The 19,303-nt window shown below is 55.8% G+C and overlaps 1 protein-coding gene across 1 annotated transcript; it reads left to right on the forward strand.

The window, feature by feature from the left end:
- Window positions 1–2,519: 2,519 nt before the first annotated feature.
- On the forward strand, window positions 2,520–18,038 carry TMEM72 (transmembrane protein 72). The gene is made up of 5 exons (XM_045024817.1): window positions 2,520–2,793; window positions 14,128–14,194; window positions 14,518–14,589; window positions 15,421–15,560; window positions 15,866–18,038. The coding sequence occupies exons 1-5, from the start codon at window positions 2,724–2,726 to the stop codon at window positions 16,342–16,344; spliced, it is 828 nt and encodes a 275-aa protein (XP_044880752.1). The 5' UTR covers window positions 2,520–2,723; the 3' UTR covers window positions 16,345–18,038.
- The last annotated feature ends 1,265 nt before the right edge of the window (window positions 18,039–19,303 follow it).

Genomic DNA, 19,303 nt, shown 5'->3' on the forward strand with positions numbered 1-19,303 from the left:
TCCCAGCTTCCCAGAAGCCCTGTGGTGCCGCTGCTCTCTGGTCCTGTAACTGCTTGGCTGAGATTATCTAATGGCATGTAGGGGAGTCAGGAGCAGATCACCATCCCCAGATCCCTCAGGGTTCTGGGGAAATGACAGCCTGCAAAATACCTGCTCCTGTGCAAAGGGTCCCAGTCCTGGTCCCCAGGATGGAGCATTACTGTCTGCACCTCAGGCTGAGCTTTTCTGTCTCCAAGCAGCTTTGACAATCAACCCCCTGGGAAAGTCTCATCTGGATGCACTGCTTCCCTGTAGCATAGTTCAGGCCTGGAGCCCCTGGTGCTCCACACACTGATCAATGGCCAAACTGGGAGCTGGGTCAGACCAAAGGTCCATCTAGCCCAGTATCCTGTCTACTAACAGTGGCCAATGCCAGGTGCCCTAGAAGGAATGAACAGAGCAGGCCATCATCAAGTGATCCATCCCCTGTCACCCATTCCCAGCTTCTGGTGATCTGCTCCCTCAGTTCCTGCCCTTTGGCGACAGGACACATGACAGAGGAGTGCACTGATGGACAGCAACATGAGGTGACTCCCCTGATGTGACTCAGGGGGTCGGTGGCAGAGCCGCTATGGAACCAGGGCATCCTGACAACCTGCATCAGCTGTAAGCCCACAGTCCTCGCACCGCAATTAGCATGAGCAATTGACCTTGGCGATGGTGGAAGCCACCTTCCGAGTCGCCCTGCAGCCACTGCAATGATTAACCCAGGCCTCTGAAATCACCACTTCCCCAGCCAGCAAGAGGTGAGATGCAGAGACTGCCCTCCTCCCACACAGCCTGCTGTGCTCCTGGGAATGCACAGTGCCCCCTGGGCAAGGAGCCTCGTGCTTCCTCTGCCGCCTCAGTGGTCCCTGTTGCCCTGTCTGTCCTGGAACAGTGGAAGGAGCCAGCTGGAGGGCAGGGTCAGTCAGGATCTCAAACACATGCCCCCCTTTGGGGATCTGCATGCCCAGCTCTGGGGTGCATGACTAAGAGGACGGCTCCTGCTCGCCATCCGTGCCAGTCCTCACGGGCAGTATGCAGCATGTGCTGGCTGGCCCCTCTGATGCTGGACTCACCGGCATGGGGTGTCCTGCATCCAACAGCGATGGCTGGTCTGCCCTGGGTCCCCCATCCGGGTGTGCTGAGGGCATCCACAGTGCCCGGCACTCCCCTGCACCCAGTGCCCATGGAGCCTGGCTCCCACACTCCCCCACTCACACGGCCCTTTCCAAAGCCTCTCCTTCGTGCTTGCATTAGGGCAGGGCCAGTGACCATGTAGCCCCACCCCAGGAGGGTTAGCCAGCCCAGTACTCACAGGGCTAGCAGCTACCGGCAGGGAGTTGGGCTCTGGTGCCGGGGGCAGGGGAGTGTTTGAGCAACTGCCCTTTGAAACACCGTCCGTTCCTGAGGCCCTGTGGGCTAGTGAGCAGGACACGAGCCTGGCAGAGCCTGTTCTGTGCCCCTTCAGACAGTGCCCTGCAGGGCAGGGCCTGTCTCTCCCAGGGTGTGTGCAGCACCAGGCGCAGCAGGGCCCTGAGCTCAGCAGAAGCCTCTAGGTGCTGTGGCAATGAATGACCCCAGCTCATACAGTCTGTGCCCAGTGAGCCCCGTGCTTCCTTCCCCCGCAGCACTTGGTGGGGAACCCACCCACGGGCTGGCTGACAGGAGCGGGAACATGCCCAGCATGCTGCTCCTGCGGTGGCCTTTGCACTTGACCAGTTGGCAGCAGAGCGGTGAAATGCCCCTGGAATGGACGCTTTGCCCCAGACATCAAACCCCGGAGCCTCCTCTTGGGTGACATCCACCCTCCTTGTGCAGATGCCAGAGGCGATGAGGTGGCCCCAGGGCACGGTGTAAATGCTGGCGGGGGACTCTGCTCCCGAGAGAGGAACTGGGAGCTCCGTGTTTGTCTCTTGGCGAGGCTGGAGCAATTGGACTCAAGGTCCGAGCGAGATGGTATCTGTCCTCAGTGCCAGCCTGGCATGCGCGCCCTGCACACTCCATTTCCCTGTCCCGTGGCCAGGCTGGCTCTGCAGGGCCAAGACAATCCAAATAGATTTGAGTGCCTGCCCTGACCCTGCTCATGCTTCTCCACCCTGAGTGGTGCTGGGTGCTCCCCGGGGCGTTCCCAGCCGCGTGCTCAGTGCCCAGGGAAATCCTCGGCCAGTGGCCTGTCAGCACAGAGCGGGTGCGGTTTGGGTCTGCGGGATGCTCTCAATCCCTGAGGAACTGCCAGCAGCAGGCTGCTGTCGAGCAGAGACCAAATCCCCATGCACCCCTCCCCCCCCCAGCCAAGTGGTTAATCTGAGCTGCCAGAGCTGCGGTGCATTAAGGCCTTTCTGTGGCATTTAATCGGATTGCTCTGCCCCCGGCCGGAGGAGGAGGAAAGGCCCAGTGCCCCCTGCTGCCTGTCCCACCGGCTCCAGGGGCCGCTCCCCTGGGCAATCATTAATCGCAGCCCTCGGAAACAAACAAACAGCCAGGAGAAGGCCAGCACTTCCCAGCCCCTCGGGGAGCTGGAGCGGGCAGCACTGACCGGTTCCCTGTGGTGGCAGCTTGTTCCACTGCCAGCACCTGACCCAGGCGGGGCCTTTGCCTTGGGAAGGTCGGGTGGGGAGGCAGAAGGAGCTGGCCAGGGAGGCATGTAGGCTGGGAAGGAATTCCAGCCGGCGGCTCGAAGGCTTTCGTCTCCCGGAGCCATGAAGCACAGGGCCTTTTGGATTGCACTGGAATACACCTGCCGACTGCTGGGCATCTCCACGGCAGCAGGTAAGAGGCAGCATTGCCCTTCACGCTCAGGGGAGTCAACAGCTGGAGCAAAGTAACAGGCAGTTCATGGGTATCCGGACGCCTGGGTTCTGTTCCTGGCTCTGATTGTGCCACCCTCCCTTCCTCCATCTGCCCGTTGGGGATGATGAGCCTTGGGGCCTAGGAAGCAAAGCATGAGGTATTGTTACTCCCCATCGCTAAGTCTCAGTCGGTGCATCCTCTGGCAGGTGGGGCTGCTGGATGGGGCTCAGCAAAGCCTGGAAGCTGGGGGCCACTGGGACTGCTGCTGGGAAGGAAGGTTAGTTCCCCATGGTACGAGCTGGGGCAGCAGAGTAACCTGGATCCATGGAGGGAAGGTCCTCCTGCTCAGTGGAAGGGGCTGAGGGGGGTCTCCAAATCCTGAGCAAAGCTAGGGGGAAAAGCTGTCCTGTCCCAAGTGGGATGAAGAGAGGAGCCCCAGTGCTGGTGGAGATGCTGCTGCAGCAATGCTCCTCTGCCTTCCTGCTAAGCTGTCAGAGAGCAGATTCAGGGAGCTGTTTGCTCTTTCCTTGCAATGCAAATAAACTCCCCCACCTGTTTATTTGGCTCCCTCTGCCAAATAGCCGAGGCTGAAGGACCAAATTTTGGTTGGAGGAGGTTGTGTTTGGCTGTGGGTGACATACCAGGTGAGAGCTGAAAAGGGACTGTTTGAGCTGACTTCTCCATGGTGGAATATGCAGAAAATCTCCCCCTGCAAACCCCAACGGTGTAGAATAGCTATTGCAGGTAAAAATTGTTGGGGGGAGGCAGAGAGTCGAGTGCAGAGAGTGGGGGCAGGAGCAACAAAGTATATTCATGGCACTGGCATCAATTTGCTGGAGCCTTGAGAAACTCACTTAATCACTCTGTGCCTCAGTTTCCCCATCTATAAAGCAGGGACAATGACACCTACCCCTGGGTGCTGAAGGTGATTGCTTCTGTAATTCTTGGCTGGGAGATGTAGCTGTGCACCTCACTAGAGCTGGCGAGTGGGTCCTGTAGGCAGATCCTGCTTCATTCCAGATGCTAGTTTGTCGGAGTAGGGCATTGCAAACTCGTGTCTCTCAGCATTTCCCAGGTGAGCAGCAGCATGATCTGGGAGACACCTCACACAGCCCCGGGGCAACAGGGGGCAAGAGACAAAGAGGTCAGCTCAACTAAGCCAAGCACAATCCCAGGGCTGAACGCGTGGACAGACAGCACCCAGGTAGACCGCTGGCTGCTGGCTGTGGAATGTACTCCCCACAGCTAACTGCGCCAGCCAGGGCCGATAGAAAGGGCAATGCTGCAGGACAAGTGGACTGCAGACATTCTCCCCTCTGGGGCTCTTACAAACTGTCACATAGGAGCACGGCGGGGTGAGCCTGTACAGGAGACGAGCTGGATCGCAGCTTTGCAGACCTCGATCACACACACGCGGAGTGAGACTCACACTCTCCCCTAACGCTCCAGTGATAATAGTGGATGCCTGCCCAGGGGACAGCCCGACTCCAGTGCCATGTGCCAACAGAGTATAAAAAGCTGAAATCATAAATAGCTTATGAAGTTGAGATGTCTTCCTGGAGTGTAATCTCACTCTCTCATGGTGTTTACATTGCAGTATCTCGTGCTGTCTTCTCTAGCTCCTCTGGAAGTTAGTGAAAGTCAGCACCCCTACAATGTGGAAACTGCCTTGGACTGAGCTACAGAGCCCTGTACTTTTCCATCTCTCCATTCTGAGCTCTGCCCAGCATCACCTGCCTTCTCCAAAAGGCCCAGAAAGGAGCGAGGGGTCTCCATGTTTCATTTCTCCCTATGTTGTCTGAGGCTGTCGCTGGAGGGAGCAGCCAGCTCAGTATGGTGTTCGCTGCCCAATGAGGTACAGGTGGTTTTGCATCCTTTATTTTAATGCTAAAAAGGCTGGGAAATGGAGACCACAGGGAAAAGAGTCCCCAGAGCTCAGAGCCGTCAGAAGAGACTTGCCAAAGGAAGAGGCTAATGGATCAGCCTCACTCATAGAGTCTGGGCAGTGTTGGGCAATTCCATAGATTGGCCCTCAATAGAGTCAGTTGGAGAGGCAAATAAAATACCCCCCACCACCCCAAGCTCTGAGCATGCTGGCTCCCCATGATTGGTGGAGCCATGATAATCACTGATCAGGCAACCCTCTGATTGGTGAAACCATGTTGTTCGTGGTTGGTCACTGATCAGGCAGCCCCGTAATTGGTGGGGCCGTGTGGTTTGTTGATGGTCAGTGATCAGGCAGTCCCATGATTGATGGAGCCATGTGGTTTGTTGTTGGTCAGTTACAATGCAGTCTCCGCAGGAACTGACCAATGCAGTCTCCCCAGGAACTCCCCTAGGACCTGACACATTGTACAAAGGCATCCAAATAGCCACTGGCACTCCTGACCAGCTCTGGAGTCAAGCCAGTGTCTTCAGTTCCCACGGTGATGGTCTATGGTGGGCACATTAGCCGGCCAGAGGGGGCTCTCCTGTACCCAGAGCTCGTGACTCAGAGCTGAGATGAAATGGGTGCAACAGATGTGCCTGAGTTCATAGGGTCAGAAACCACAGATGATTCCAGGCATTGCCAAAGATCCCCAAGCAAAGGGCCCATTTGCACTGCATGCCCCGCTGTGCTCCCACCAGCAGGGGTCACTGTGAACCCACGCCTGTGAACCAGCACTTGGTGGGGGGGACATACACCCAGCTGTGTCTTGGTGGCTGTGACCATTTGGATGGCTGCGCTTCCTCATGACAGATTTTGTCAATGTCGCCACGTCAGCCATCTGGACTACTCCTGTCCCCACTGAGTCAGTCCCTGGGAGTTTTGTTGTGGGGTCAGGAGTTCAGCCTGTGCCTCCAGGAATCCCCCCACAGGCAAGCCCCAGAGGGTGAGTTACTGACCAGTGACACCCCTGGGACAGTCTGCCCAAAAGGGGGCAGGATGCTACTGGGAACAGCTCTTCCAGGCTCAGCACCTCCCGCCCAAGCCACCAAGCGGCCTGCCCCCTGCAGTCACCAGACAGAGCCTCTGTGTTGGCTTTTCGGGCATGGTCATCCTCCATCTCGGCGTCATGTAGAACCATAAAGGTGCACTCACAAGGTAAGCTCTGGCTCCACTAGCACATGGGCTGATCTGGGCCTGGGTGGCACCTGGAAACCCTCCCGAACACCCTGCTGTGCCATGACCCGCCTGTGGGTTTATGCAGTGAAAGGGCTTTGCTGTGAAACTCCAGCCTCATTCCCTGCCCGCCCTCATGGTGTGAGCATGGCACCCCCGAGATCCCAAGTAAAGCCCCAGCTTGGCAGAGAAGACATGAACCCACAGGACCTCGAGGTGAGGCAGTGGGAATTTTCTGTGCTGTGAGATTCATGGCAGGGACTGACTTGGCTAGGGATTGCTGCCCTGTGGGTGCAGAAGGATTAAAAAGCTGGTTGTGGGGCAGAGCAGCAGCCAGGAGGGGTGTGCGTGGGATGGGTTGTTAAGGACTGCCTGGAACCTAGGATCTGGAAAGACAGTGGTAACCCCAAGGACTGAAGAACTGACCCCTACTGAGGGGGAAACTCTTGCAGGCGGAAAGTGACCTCAGCGTGGGTCTGCCGAAGGAGAACAATGGACCAGGAGTTGGGGGAGGTGACAGGAGAGGGGCAAGTCTACACCACACAATTAAATCGACCTAAGTTACGTCACAGTAATTAAATCAGTTTGGCATATCCACACTACCTCCTCCTGTCGGCAGTGATCATCTCGTCTGAGCTTCTGTGTTGCACAGGCCAGAAAATGTCCCCACAGTAATGCCTAGAGCTGAGCTTGTAGAAAAACATCCAATCCTGATTTTAAAATTGCCAGTGATGGAGAATCCACCACCGCCCGTGGTCAATTGTTCAATGGTTAATTGCTCTCCCTCTCTAAAAACTGATGCCTTATTTCCAGTCTGAATTTGCCTAGCTTTAACTTCCAGCTACTGGATGGTGTTCCAGCTTTGTCTGCTAGTTAGAATATTTATTAAATATTTGTTCCCCATGTAGGTACTGATAGACTGTAATTAACTCACCCCTCAGCCTTCTCTTTGTTAAGCTAAATAGACTCAGATAGCTCAGTCTATCACTATAAATCAGGTTTTCTAAGACTTTAATCATTCTCGTGGCTCTTCTCTGAACCCTCTCCAGTTTATCAACATCCTTCTTGAACCGTGGGCACCAGAACTGGGCACAGGATTCCGGCAGTGGTCACACCAGTGCCAAATACAGAGGTAACATAACCTCTCTACTCCTTGAGAATCCCCTGTTTATGGATCTGAGGATCACATTAACCCTTTTGGACACAGCATCACACTGGGAGCTCATGTTCAGCTGATTATCTATCATGGCCCCCAATCTTTTTCAGAGTCCTGGTTTACACATTTACATTTAGCTGTATTCAAACATATATTGTTGCTTCCAGCCAATTTACCAAGCCATCCAGATGGCTCTGTATCAGTGACGTGTCCTCTTCATTATTTACCACTCCCCCAATTTTGAATCATCTGCAAACTTTGTCAGTGATGATTTTGTTTTCTTCCAGGTCATTGATAAAAATATTAAATAGCGAAGGGCCAAGAACTGATCTCTGTGGGACCCCACTGGAAACACACCCACTCCATGATGGTTCCCTGTTTACAGTCACATTGTGAGACCTATCAGTTAGCCAGTTTTTAATCCATGTAACGTGTGCCCCGTTAATTTTATATTGTTCTATATGTTCGAAATGCCATGTGGTAAAAAGTCAAATGCCTTTCAGAAGTCTATGTATATTATGTCAACACTATTACCGTTATTAACCAAACTTGTAATTTCATCAAAAAAAGATATCAAGTTAGTTTGACGGGATCTATTTTCCATAAACCCATGTTGATTGGCATTAATTACATTACCCTCCTTTAATTCTTTATTAATTGAGTGCCATATCAGCCACTCCATTATCTTGCCTGGGATTGATGTCAGGCTGACAGGCCTAGAATTACCCAGGTCATCCCATTTATCCTTTTAAAAATTGACATATTAGTTTTCTTCACATCTTCTGGAACTTCCCCAGTGCTATTGAAAATCAATGTTAACGGTTCAGCAAGCTCCTCAGCCAGCTCTTTTAAAACTCTTGGATGCAAATTATCTGGATTTGCTGATTTAAAATATCTAGCTTCAGTAGATTCTGTTAAACATCCTCCATAGATACTAGTGAAATGGAAAGAGAGTTCCCCTTACCATGTGATATGACAGTTTCATCTGTTTTTTCCCCAAATACAGAAGAGAAATATTTGTTGAATATTTCTGCTTTTTCTGAATTATTACTGATAATTCTATTTCCATCTAGCAGTGGACCAACACCATTGTCAGGGTTCTTTTTGTTCCTAATATATTTTTAAAACTCCTTCTTATTATCCTTAATTGTGCTGGCCATTGGTTTCTTCTTGTATCCCTTTGCTGCCCATATCCGTTTTCTACAATTCCTAACTTCTGATTTATATTCATTATTAACAATTTCCCCTTTCCTCCTTTTGGAAGTATAACTGTCTTGTGTGCACTGCTGCCCTCTTCAGGAAGGAATCCAGAACTGAACACCTGTGTGTCTTAGTCCCTAGACTGCTGACAGTGATTCTCCTTTAGAGGGAGTGGAAGGGGTGTGTGATTTTGGAGCAGGAGGATTTAGGTTCTAGTCATGTTTGTATCTGGAACCTAGCTGTGGTCTCAGCGCAAAGCTCATTGACTCAGCTCAGACCCACACAGTGTGTGGTTGTGTTGTGCGTTACACACCTAGAGAGTTATGTCACAGGCTTGGGAGACACTTTTGTTTTCACATCACACACCAGCCTTTGTGAGGATCAAAGCCCCCTGCAGCCCCCCCACCCCTACCCCATTCACCATCCCAGGAACACACCCATTCTGCCCTTCCCTTCAGGGGTTAATGAGGCAGGCTGGAGCTTTCCCGGGAGTGCAGCTCCCAGGACCCAGTTGCAAGCCAAGGAAGGGTCTCAATGCGCTCAGACCCTTAATCCACCTTAGTGCATAATCCTCCGCCTGGCTGTGTTGGCCAAGGGGCCGTGCCGTGTAGCACAGAGCGAAAGCTCATTCCAAGCTGCTAAGCCGCCTGCCCGTCTTTGTGCTTTTCTGTTTTTTAGTAAGTGGCATTATCACCATGGCTACAGCCACTATTAACATAGCTGGCATGGTTGGCATGCTTTCCCCTGCTGCTACTGATCTGCCACCCCCAGGTAGCCAGGGCAGGGCTTGGTAGGGGCAGGAGGCCGAGGCCAGTGGGATGGCCCTTCCAGTAAGGACAAGCACAGTGCGGGAGGGAAGGAGGCCAAGAAATCTGGCTGGGTGGTTAGGGACAGGAAGCTGAGGAGGCTACAGGGAGCTGGATAAAGACTGAGGGTGGGATCTTCTGCAGCTGTCAGTGTTGACCTGGTGGGAGCAAAGTCAATGAGTCTTGGCTTTACCCCCTGCCCCCATGAGTGGAAAATGTTTATCCCCCTCTAGCCATGTGTGCTGAGGGAGGGAGAGACCCCACCAGGGGAGTGGGGGGTGGGGGGGGAAGGGGACAGCAGGTCCCAGTCCATGCAGGGCAGAGCCTGAGGAGATTGGCAGGGAAGGGGCCCCTGACTGGATGCTGTGAGCAGGGACGGCTCTAGGATTTGCGCTGCCCCAAGCACGGTGGCACGCTGCGGGGGGCGCTCTGGCAGTCGCCGGTCCCGCGGCTCCGGTGGAGCATCCGCAGACATGCCTGCGGAGGGTCCGCTGGTCCTACGGCTCCGGTGGACCTCCTGCAGACATGCCTGCGGAGGGTCCGCTGGTCCTGCGGCTCTGGTGGAGGCATGCAGGCATGCCTGCGGATGCTCCACCGGAGACGCCTGCCTCCCTCCCGCGGGACGCCGCCCCAAGCGAGCGCTTGGCGCGCTGGGGTCTGGAGCCGGCCCTGGCTGTGAGTGTGCCCATGTGCATCAGGTAGAGAGAGGCCCTGGGCCAAACTGCAGGATCCACATTCCCCAGCTGGAGCCAGTGCCAGTCTCCAGACTTTGTGCTCAGTCAAACCCAAGTAGCGGGCTCAGCCCAGGGCAGTGGGCCCATGACACACGGATGGTCAGACTAGTCCTGTTCTGTGGATGCTGGGCTTGGGGCCATCACTTTGTCATCCAGGACACACATGGCTCCTGAATCAGCAATGCCAGCAGCTTAGACAGAGCCTCATGCCAAGCTCGCCCTGCCCCAGGGAGGCGGGCAGCTGCGGCCGAACGCAGGCAGCATCAGCAATAGGACAGTCCCCCTGCAAGAGGCGTTGACCCGAAGCAGCGCAGCTGCCTGGCACAGCTCTGTGACAACGTCCTGGCAGGCACCGTGGGAAGGCAAACAAACCGCTCTGCCTCCCGTGCAACCACGGCACAGGGCACTGACGAGCCAGCCCCTCCCCTGGCCTGCAGCCCTGCAGCACCCGGCTTCGCCCTCCGCTCCTGGGCGACAGAGCAGCCTCAGGGAAGGGCTTGTCCCTGGGGAGCCTGCTCTCTCTGTGAGTCCCCAAAGGCCATGACTGGCCGGGATCAGAGCCAGACACCGATATTTGATGCCACTTTGGTTGAGCTGCGAAGGAGGCTGCTAACCTGGCTGTGTGGACAGGAGCCAAGCACTGTCACACTCGGGGCAGGTGTGACGGAGCGATGCTGGCGGGACCCAACTGAGAGTGCCAAATCAGGACCAATTGCTCAAACAGGGCAGTCACAGCCCTAGGCTGGGGTTTTTCCACCTCTAAGGCAAACCAAACCAGCCAGACAAAAAGGACTTTGGTCTCACCCCACTGGCTAACCACAAGTCACACAAGCAATTTCCTTAGACACTCCAGTCTCCCAGCATCACCACCAGTGCCACCCGTCCTGGGGATAAATGGTTATGAAAACCAACACCCCAATAAAAGAAAAAGGTTCTCTCGATCCCAAAGGACCAAGCCCCAGACCCAGGTCAATATACACATCAGATCTTACCCACAAATCACGCTGTTGCCAATCCTTTAGAATCTAAAATCTAAAGGTTTATTTACAAAGGGAAAAAGGTAGAGATGAGAGGTAGAATTGGTTAAATGGAATCAATTACATACAGTGATGGCAAAGTTCTTAGTTCAGGCTTGCAGCAGTGATGGAGTAAACTGCAGGTTCAAATTAAGTCTCTGGAACATCCCCCGCTGGGATGGGTCGTTCAGTCCCTTGTGTAGAGCTTCAGTTTGTAGCAAAGTCCCTCCAGAGGTCAGAAGCAGGATTGAAGACAAGATGGAGATGATGCATCAGCCTTATATAGACTTTTCCAGGTGTAAGAATCTCTTTGTCCTCACTGTGGAAAATTACAGCAAAATGGAGTCTGCAGTCACATGGACAAGTCTCTGCAAACTTTGCTGAGTCACAAGGCGTGTCTGCCTTCTCTCCATGGGTCAATTGTGTAGCTGATGGTCCTTAATGGGCCATCAAGCCAGCTAGGCAGGGCTAACACCAGCTTGTCTGGGATATTTCCCAGAAGCAGAGCATAATACAAAATACAGACAGTACAGAGCCAGTACTTATAACTTCAACTACAAAATGATACACAGACATACAGACAGCATAATCATAACCAGCAACCCAGAACCTGGTCTTAGACACCTTATATGACCCCCTTTACTTAAGATTTGGTGCCACTACAGGACCTTGGTTGCAACCCATGTTCTATATGGTCCCAATTTATATCAATAACGTCACAGCAGGTCATTGGAAATGGCTAGTGTGTGCTATAGCAGCGTCTGGAGATACCGGCCAGGGATCGGCTGCCCATTGTGCCAGACGCTGCACACACACCACCAAGGAAAGCACTGGTCCTGCCCCACACCTGCTGCAATGATTTGCAAACGTGTGTTAGGTGGTTGTGGCTAGCTGCTCCCGCTTAAACACAGTGACACAGAGAGATCTCACTAATGTACTATCCCCATCTCACACACACACACACACAGAGTGACACAGAGAGATCTCACTAATGTACTATCCCCATCACTCTCACACACACACACACACACACACACACACACACACACACACAAGCATCACACACGCAGCCTCTCATACAGTCTCACAAATACATAGTCTCACACATACAAATAGTCATACACATGAGAGTCACAAACATACACCCAGTCTCTCACACACAGACACAGTCTCAGATACACACAGGTCATACACACAAATAGTCACACGAGAGTCACAAACACACATCCAGTGTCTCTCTCTCTCTCACACACACACACACACACACACACACACACACACACACACACACACACACACACACACACACTCATGCACACAGAAGACTCCTCTGGGGCCTGCCATGGGATCATGGATTTGCATGGGGCCCTGTGGCTACAGCCCATTTCCCACATGGGCTCAGCACCAGGGCACTTGTGCCAGCCCATCCCCAAGGGGCAGGCAGCCTGGTGCCCTCCACCATGCCCAGCCTGGCTGAGTCTCTCTGGCCCTGGTATGGCCCCAGGACCCTAGTAGCTGCAGGCTTCCCCAAAGGCTCAGGGCTGGCTGTCCAGCCCTCTGGCCTCCACCCACAGACAGTCCCCTGGGGAGCAGGCCAGGCTGGGGGCTGCTTGTGCAGGAGCAGTGGGTGTTCATGGCACTGCCCTGGTGGAGAATGGGATGGTCACTGTGCCCTGCCACCCCCTGCACCAGGTCTGTCCACCGGCCAATGCGGCCCGAAAGGCCTGGGGCAGGAGGCACCTTGGGTCTCTCAAACCCTGCCCCCTCGTACGGTAGCAAACCCTGGAGGGCAGGAGCGGCTGCAGCCACCATGGGATGCTGGCGGCTGGAAGGGGCGCCTGTGGGGATGAAGGCCAAGTACAGAGGCCAAGACTTAGGCCTGCCCCCTGCCCTGCTCGAGTGTTGTAGGCTGAACGGTGTGTGGGACTGGGCTGCTGGCTAGGCCATGGGGCAGCCTGTTCCCAGGCTGGGATGCGCCACCCCAGATTTGCCCAGTGCAGAGACAGGCCCAGCTGCAAACTCCAGCTCTGGCCCCAGAGCCACACTCGAGGCCTGGCCCTGTGGCGGGTGCTAGGCACGCTGGTGCCTGGAGCTCAAGGCACGTGAAGGGCCCGAGATGGGTTAACTCACTCACAAGCCTCTTGGCCAGCCCACAGCAGCCAAGGCCTCCCTTGGTCCTGCCCCGCCCCCGGGCGCACCTCACAATAGGGTTGCCAGGTGTCCGGTTTTCGACTGAAATGCCCGGTCGAAAAGGGATTGTGGCAGCTCCAGTCAGCACCACTGACTGGGCCGTTAAAAGTCTGGTCGGCTGTGCAGCGGGGCTAAGGCAGGCTCCCTGGTTCCGCATGGCTCCTGGAAGCAGTGGCATATTCCCACTCCAGCTCCTACGTGTAGGGGCAGCCGGGGGGCTCTGCGTGCTGCCCTCGCTGCAAGCACTGGATCTGCAGCTCCCTGACCCCCTACTGCACCCCAACCCCCTGCCCCAGCTCTGATCCCCCTCCCGCCCTCCAAACCCCTCAATCCCAGCCCAGAGCCCCCTCCTGTACCCCAAATCCCTCATCCCTGGTTCCACCCCAGAGCCCACACCCCCAGCAGGAGCCCTCACCCCCTCCCACCCCTGAACCTCCTGCCTCAGCCCAGAGCCCCCTCCCATATTCTGAACCCCTCGGTTCCACCTCCCAGCCCAGAGCCCCCTCCAGCACCCCAACCCCTCATCCCTGGCCCCATCCCAAAGCCCACACCCCCAGCTGGAACCCACACCCCCTCCCACAAGCTCTTGGACAACTGGGGGCAGGGGATGATAGCCCCAGCCAGGATGACAATCCCACCTCCTACACCGCGGGGTCCATGCACACCGCTGGGAAAGGGCCGACAGTGAGACAGTGTTTCCAGGGCTGGTGGTCCTTTGCCATGATGGCACAAAGCTGGGATGCACCATCAATACAGAAGAGGAGTGGACTATTATACAGGGGGAACTGGCTGTTCCCAGTGAAGGGCGCCATGGAGACTCTAATGCTCATTGAGCCCCAGGGAGTCCCAATACTGTATGCAAAGTGTGGGGAGCAGCAGCATTAGCCCATTAGGGAAACTGAGGCATGGAGTGGTTCAGTTTTTGGCCAAAGGTCTGTGGCAGATCCAAGGACAGACCCCAGCCCTCTTGGCTCCAGCCCTCTGCTCTAAGCACTGGACACTCTGCCTTCTCTCCCCACCCCCACCCAGCCAAGGGCCAGGTGAAGAGCAGGCAGGGCAGTGATGGGGTGGGCGTTGCCATGACTCCAGTGCTGCCTTCTCTCTGCAGTGCTGGTTGGAGTGGGAGTGGAGACCCTGCAGCGCGGGCAGTTCCAGAGCCTGGCTGTCTACCTGCTGTGAGTATCACTGGGGTTACCGCGGGGAGTGGCTCTGCCGTCAGGAGGTGGCAGGCCGAGCGGCCCTCTCCTGGCCTCACAGTGTAGGAGTCTGGGACCCTGTGAGCCATGGGGCAGCTCAGCCCTGCAAGCTGCACCCAGCCCTGCAAGCTCTGGCCAGGGGCCGCAGCGCGCTGTGACCTTACCTGTGCAATGGCTGGGCAGGGGGAGCTGGGGCTCTGGAGCCCAGCTGGCCGGCAGTAGGTAGTGCCCTCGAGCCCCACGCTGGCCCTGCCGCCCCCATGGCTGTGGCCAGGCCTGGCCCTCATGGTCCCCCACTTCAGTTTCTCAGGGGCAGCGGTTTCCATCTGCGAAGTCTCCTTCTTCGTCAGCCTGCTCCTGGGCATGTGTATCACGTGAGTACTCCCTGCCCACACCCACCCCACTGCCACCCCCCGTCCACACCCTGTGTACCCTGCCAATGCCCACGCCCCGCGTGTCCTGCCCAGGCCCCACCCCCACCCCACTCACACCCCCACATCCACAACCTGTGCACCCTGCCCATGCCCACACCCGATGACCCATGCCCACCCCACGCCCACATCCCATGCACCCAGCCCACATCCACACCCACACCCTGTGTGCCTGCCCATGCCCCTATATACTCCGCCCACCCCACACCCCTTGCACCCTGTCCATGCCCTCTGCTCACGCCATGCCCAAACCCTATGTGCCTTGCCCATGCCCCCATGCACCCCGCCCACCCCACATCTGCATCCTCGTGCACCCTGCTCATACTCCCACCCATGTCCCCTGTGGACTCCACCCACCTCACATCCCCATCTCCGTGTATCCTGCCCATGCCCTCTGGGTATCCCACACCCATGCACCCCTTATGAGCCGTGCCCCTGCTGGCAGCACCAAACCCTGCATGCTGGCCAGGCTGCTGCCCCCAGGGCCTGTATGTGTCACTCACACTTCCTCTGCCTCAGGGCCTGGGCACCCATGGGTGTGTCCCCGGGATGGGGGAATGGGTGAGAATACTTGGCGCTCAGCTCTGTGCCCCCTGAACTCCATGGGCCACTCAAGCCTTAGCCAGCCCCATGTCCAGGCCTGGCCTGGTGCTCTGAGCTCTGGGGCCAGTGGGCACCAGAGTGGCATTTTGACCCAGCCCTGCCAGCCATGTGCCTCTGGTGGTGGTGACCAGTTCTCCCTGCCCAAGCCCTCGCCTGCCCCTCTCTCCCCAGCTACCAGCCGGGCTCCCTGGCACATGCCTTCTGGAAGCGAAGCACCCAGCCAGCGAGCTTCCAGAAATTCCTGGGTTACGTGCTGCTCTCGGTAGCCTGCTTCCTGCATCCTGTCCTGGTCTGGCACGTCACCATCCCCGGTGAGGAGCGCGCTGGAGCCACAGACAGCATGGGGGGGCGGGGAATGGGGTATGGCGGTGGGTGCCAGGCTGGGATGGCATGGCCCAGCTGTGATGGGACAGGGGTGCCAGGCTGGGATGGCATGGCCCAGCTGTGATGGGACAGGGGTGCCAGGCAGGGGGCCGTGGTCCAGCTGTGATGGGACAGGGGTGCCAGGCAGAGGGCCGTGGCCCAGCTGTGATGGAAGGGAGGGGCCATGGCCCGGTTTTCCTGGCGACCCCTCCCCAGCTTTTTGCTATGTCTCATCTCCGGTGCCTTTTCCCAGGCTCCATGCTGGTGCTGACTGGCTTGGCCTACTTCCTGCTGAGCAAGCGGAAGAAGAGCCCGGTGCACGGGGAGGTGCGGGGGCCACTGGAGCAGTATGTGGACCCCTGTGCCATGGCTGCCACCTCCATGGGCTGTGGTGACACCGAGCAGACCTTCACCTTCCCCGGGGGGCGCCGAGAGCAGCGCGCCTCCCTGCTCAGCCACATGAAGAGCATCCTGAAGGGCAGCAAGGACAAGGGTGCTGGCTGGTTAGCCGAGCCCACCCCATCCCCACCCACCACCACCCTGCCCACCCTGGCCCCAGGCAAGCAGGTGCACTTCCAAGAGAAGCTGGTGAGGATCATCCCCTCCATCAGCGAGAGCCCAGACGAGGCGGAGAGCGATGCCGAGGAGACTACGTCCGACACAGCCCCAATCCTCGGGCCCACGGAGACCCCGCTCCTCGTCACGCCCCTCAGTGCCACAGGCCTGTTCTGAGCGCCCGCCCTCCTCGCCTGCAGCCTGGGGTGAGTGGCAACAGCCTGCAGCTCCCCACCTGCTGGCCTGGGACCTGGCTTCAGGACTCGGCTTCCCTCGCCCAGGTGCCAAGGGAAGAGCCGACCTATCTGGAGCAGGGCAGCCCCCGCAAGGTGGGGTCCTGGTGCCCGGGAGCCCAGCCAACCCCCCAACAACTAACGCTGCTACCAGCTGGAGGGCAGGGCTGGCAGGTGCAGTGCCAGCTTCCGGGGCTGGCTGCAGCACTGGCATTCAGAGACCCGTCCTGGCTACTCACCTGTTGGGGCCGGACCAGCCTCTGGGCAAAGCCCTTCAGTTCCCATCTTTATTTAGTTGAATGGTTCCTGGGACTTGATCAGTGTGTGTTCCAAACACTGCAAACGGGTGGAAATTAGGGCAGACAAATCCACTTCCTAGTTTTATGGGTAAATATCAGAGTTAATCCTAGGGGGGTTGGGAAGGATGGAGATAGAGCAATCGAGCCCAGACAGAATGGTGAACTGACAGCCCTTCCATGCTGTGGTTTATGTTGTAAGCTGTACATCAGCTGTACATGCACAGGTGAGTGTGTCTGTCTGTCTGGCTTTCACTCTGTTGCCTTCCTTTAACAGGCAGCCTCACAGTCACACTGCCACTAACTTACTATTAATAGAGAGGCATCTGCTAGTGGGATGGGTTGGATTTTCTTAACCTAATCATTGTTTCCATGTACTTGAGCGGTCCAAAATTCAGATGAAAATCAGTTAAAACCAAATAATAGCTTTGGTAAAACCCTGGGCACTCCCCGCCCACTCGTGGGATCCTGGCAGGTTCTGGCCATGTGTCAGTACACCGTGGCAACCATCCGGCCCCACTCCCCGTGGGATCCATGCAAGCTCTGCCCCGGCCAGACTCTGCTCAACGTATTTCCAGGACAGTGAAGCCTTCGCTCTCAGACATTTTCCAGCTCCTCCGTCAGCATCTGCTCAGTGCTAGATGGTCGTACCAGCGGAGTTGCAGCGTCTGCCCTAGCTCCCCATCCTGCTGTGTGGCTGGCCATGGGCCATGCTCCCCAGCCAGCTGGATCTAACCCCCAGCCCCTTGGGCTGCCGGCTTTCTCATAGCAGCATCGCTGATAAGCCACAGGGAACAGAGCCAGCCTAGGGGCATCAGATGCCATCTCCCAGTGCTTCCCACTGGGGCGGCTGTGGGGCCATGTGGGAACAAGGGACACAGCACTCCCACCAGCCTGCTGTTTGCAGGAGAGGGCTGGTTGCCTGAGTCCCTGCAGCCACACACACACCCCTCCTCCCATGCCCTAGCATGGCCCTGGGACAGAGTGGGGTGGGTCCATCTTCCAGTGCCAACGTCTGCCCTGCCCTGCACCGCCATGGGGAGCAGCACCTCCAGGGATAGGGGGGCTGACGATCAGGGCCCAGCCTGTGATGGGTTTGGTTACAGAGCTCCCCTTGGGACTGTCGCCTGATGTGCTGAAATTACCTCTGAGCTCATTCCCTGCCAGCTTGGGACTCCAGAACCCTGCCTTGTTGAGCCAGACATGCTAGCCTGCTGCAGCACAGACCCAGGGTTTGGGCCACGCTCCCAAAGCTACAGACTTTAACTAAAAACAGCTCAGCAGGTTTCCTATCTCCAGCACCCAGACACCCAGCTCCCAATGGAATCCAAATCCCAAATAAATCCATTTTACTCTGTATAAAGCTTATACAGGGTAAATTTGTAAATTGTCCACACTCTATAACACTGATAGAGAGATATGCACAGCTGTTTGCTCCCCAAGTAATTAATCGCTTACTCTGGGTTTATTAATAAACAAAAGTGATTTTATTAAGTATAAAAAGTAGGATTTAAGTGGTTTCAAGTAATAACAGCCAAAACAAAGTAAGTCACAAAGCAAAATAAAACAAAACACACAAGTCTAAGCCTAATACATTAAGAAATTGAATATAGGTAATATCTCACCCTCGAAGATGCTCCAATAAGCTTCTCTCACAGACTAGACTCCTTCCTAGTCTGGGCTCAATCCTTTCCCCTGGTACAGTCTTTGTTAGATCCAGCAGGCATCTCAGGTGGTAAGCAGGGGTTTTCTCGTGACTGGCAGCCCCTTTTGGCCTGCTCCACCCCCTTTTATAGCTTTGGCACAAGGCGGTAATCTTTTGTCTGTGCTTGTCCCCACCACCGCCTCATCAATGGAAAAGTTCAAGGATTAAGATGGATTCCAGTATCATGTGACAAGGTCACACGTCACTGTAAGACCCCCCCTAGTCTCCATTCTTCCTGGTTGGCCCACAGGTACCCAGGAAGGCTTGCAGGTAAATAAACCATTTACAACTAGTTGCCCTAGTCAACGGGAGCCATCAAGATTCTAAACCATACTTTGCATAATTACAATAGGACCTTAGCATTATACTTTATATTTCTAGCTTCAGATACAAGAATGATACATGTTGACAGACCCAGACCAGTGGGGTACAGGAGTCTGGTACAGGGCAAATATACTGGTCACTGGATGAGTAGTTTTCTGTTCCCTGAGTGACCAGAGCAGGGGCTGCACTAGAGTAATCAGGAACCTGCTAGAACCAATTAAGGCAGACAGGCTGGTTAGAACACCTGCAGCCAATCAAGGCAGGCTAATCAGGGCACCTGGGTTTAAAAAGGAGCTCACTTCAGTTTGTGGTGTGCATCTGAGGAGCTGGGAGCAAGAGGTGTAAGGAGCTGAGAGTGAGAGGGTGTGCTGCTGGAGGACTAAGGAGTGAGTACAAGTGTTATCAGACACCAGGAGGAAGGTCCTGTGGTGAGGATAACGAAGGTGTTTGGAGGAGGCCATGGGGAAGTAGCCCAGGGAGTTGTAGTTGTCATGTAGCTGTTACAGGAGGCACTATAGACAGCTGCGATCCACAGGGCCCTGGGCTGGAACCCGGAATAGAGGGTGGGCCCGGGTTCC

The sequence above is a fragment of the Mauremys mutica genome, chromosome 7, assembly GCF_020497125.1.
Source record: "Mauremys mutica isolate MM-2020 ecotype Southern chromosome 7, ASM2049712v1, whole genome shotgun sequence".
NCBI classification, from domain to species: Eukaryota; Metazoa; Chordata; order Testudines; family Geoemydidae; genus Mauremys; species Mauremys mutica.

Excerpts from the sequence above, each read along its gene's own strand:
- TMEM72 (XM_045024817.1), top strand. The coding sequence starts at position 2,724 with ATGAAGCACAGGGCCTTTTGGATTGCACTGGAATACACCTGCCGACTG. Across the intron at positions 14,195-14,517 it reads AGCCTGGCTGTCTACCTGCT|TTTCTCAGGGGCAGCGGTTT; the intron begins GTGAGTATCACT and ends CCCCCACTTCAG. Across the intron at positions 15,561-15,865 it reads CTGGCACGTCACCATCCCCG|GCTCCATGCTGGTGCTGACT; the intron begins GTGAGGAGCGCG and ends GCCTTTTCCCAG.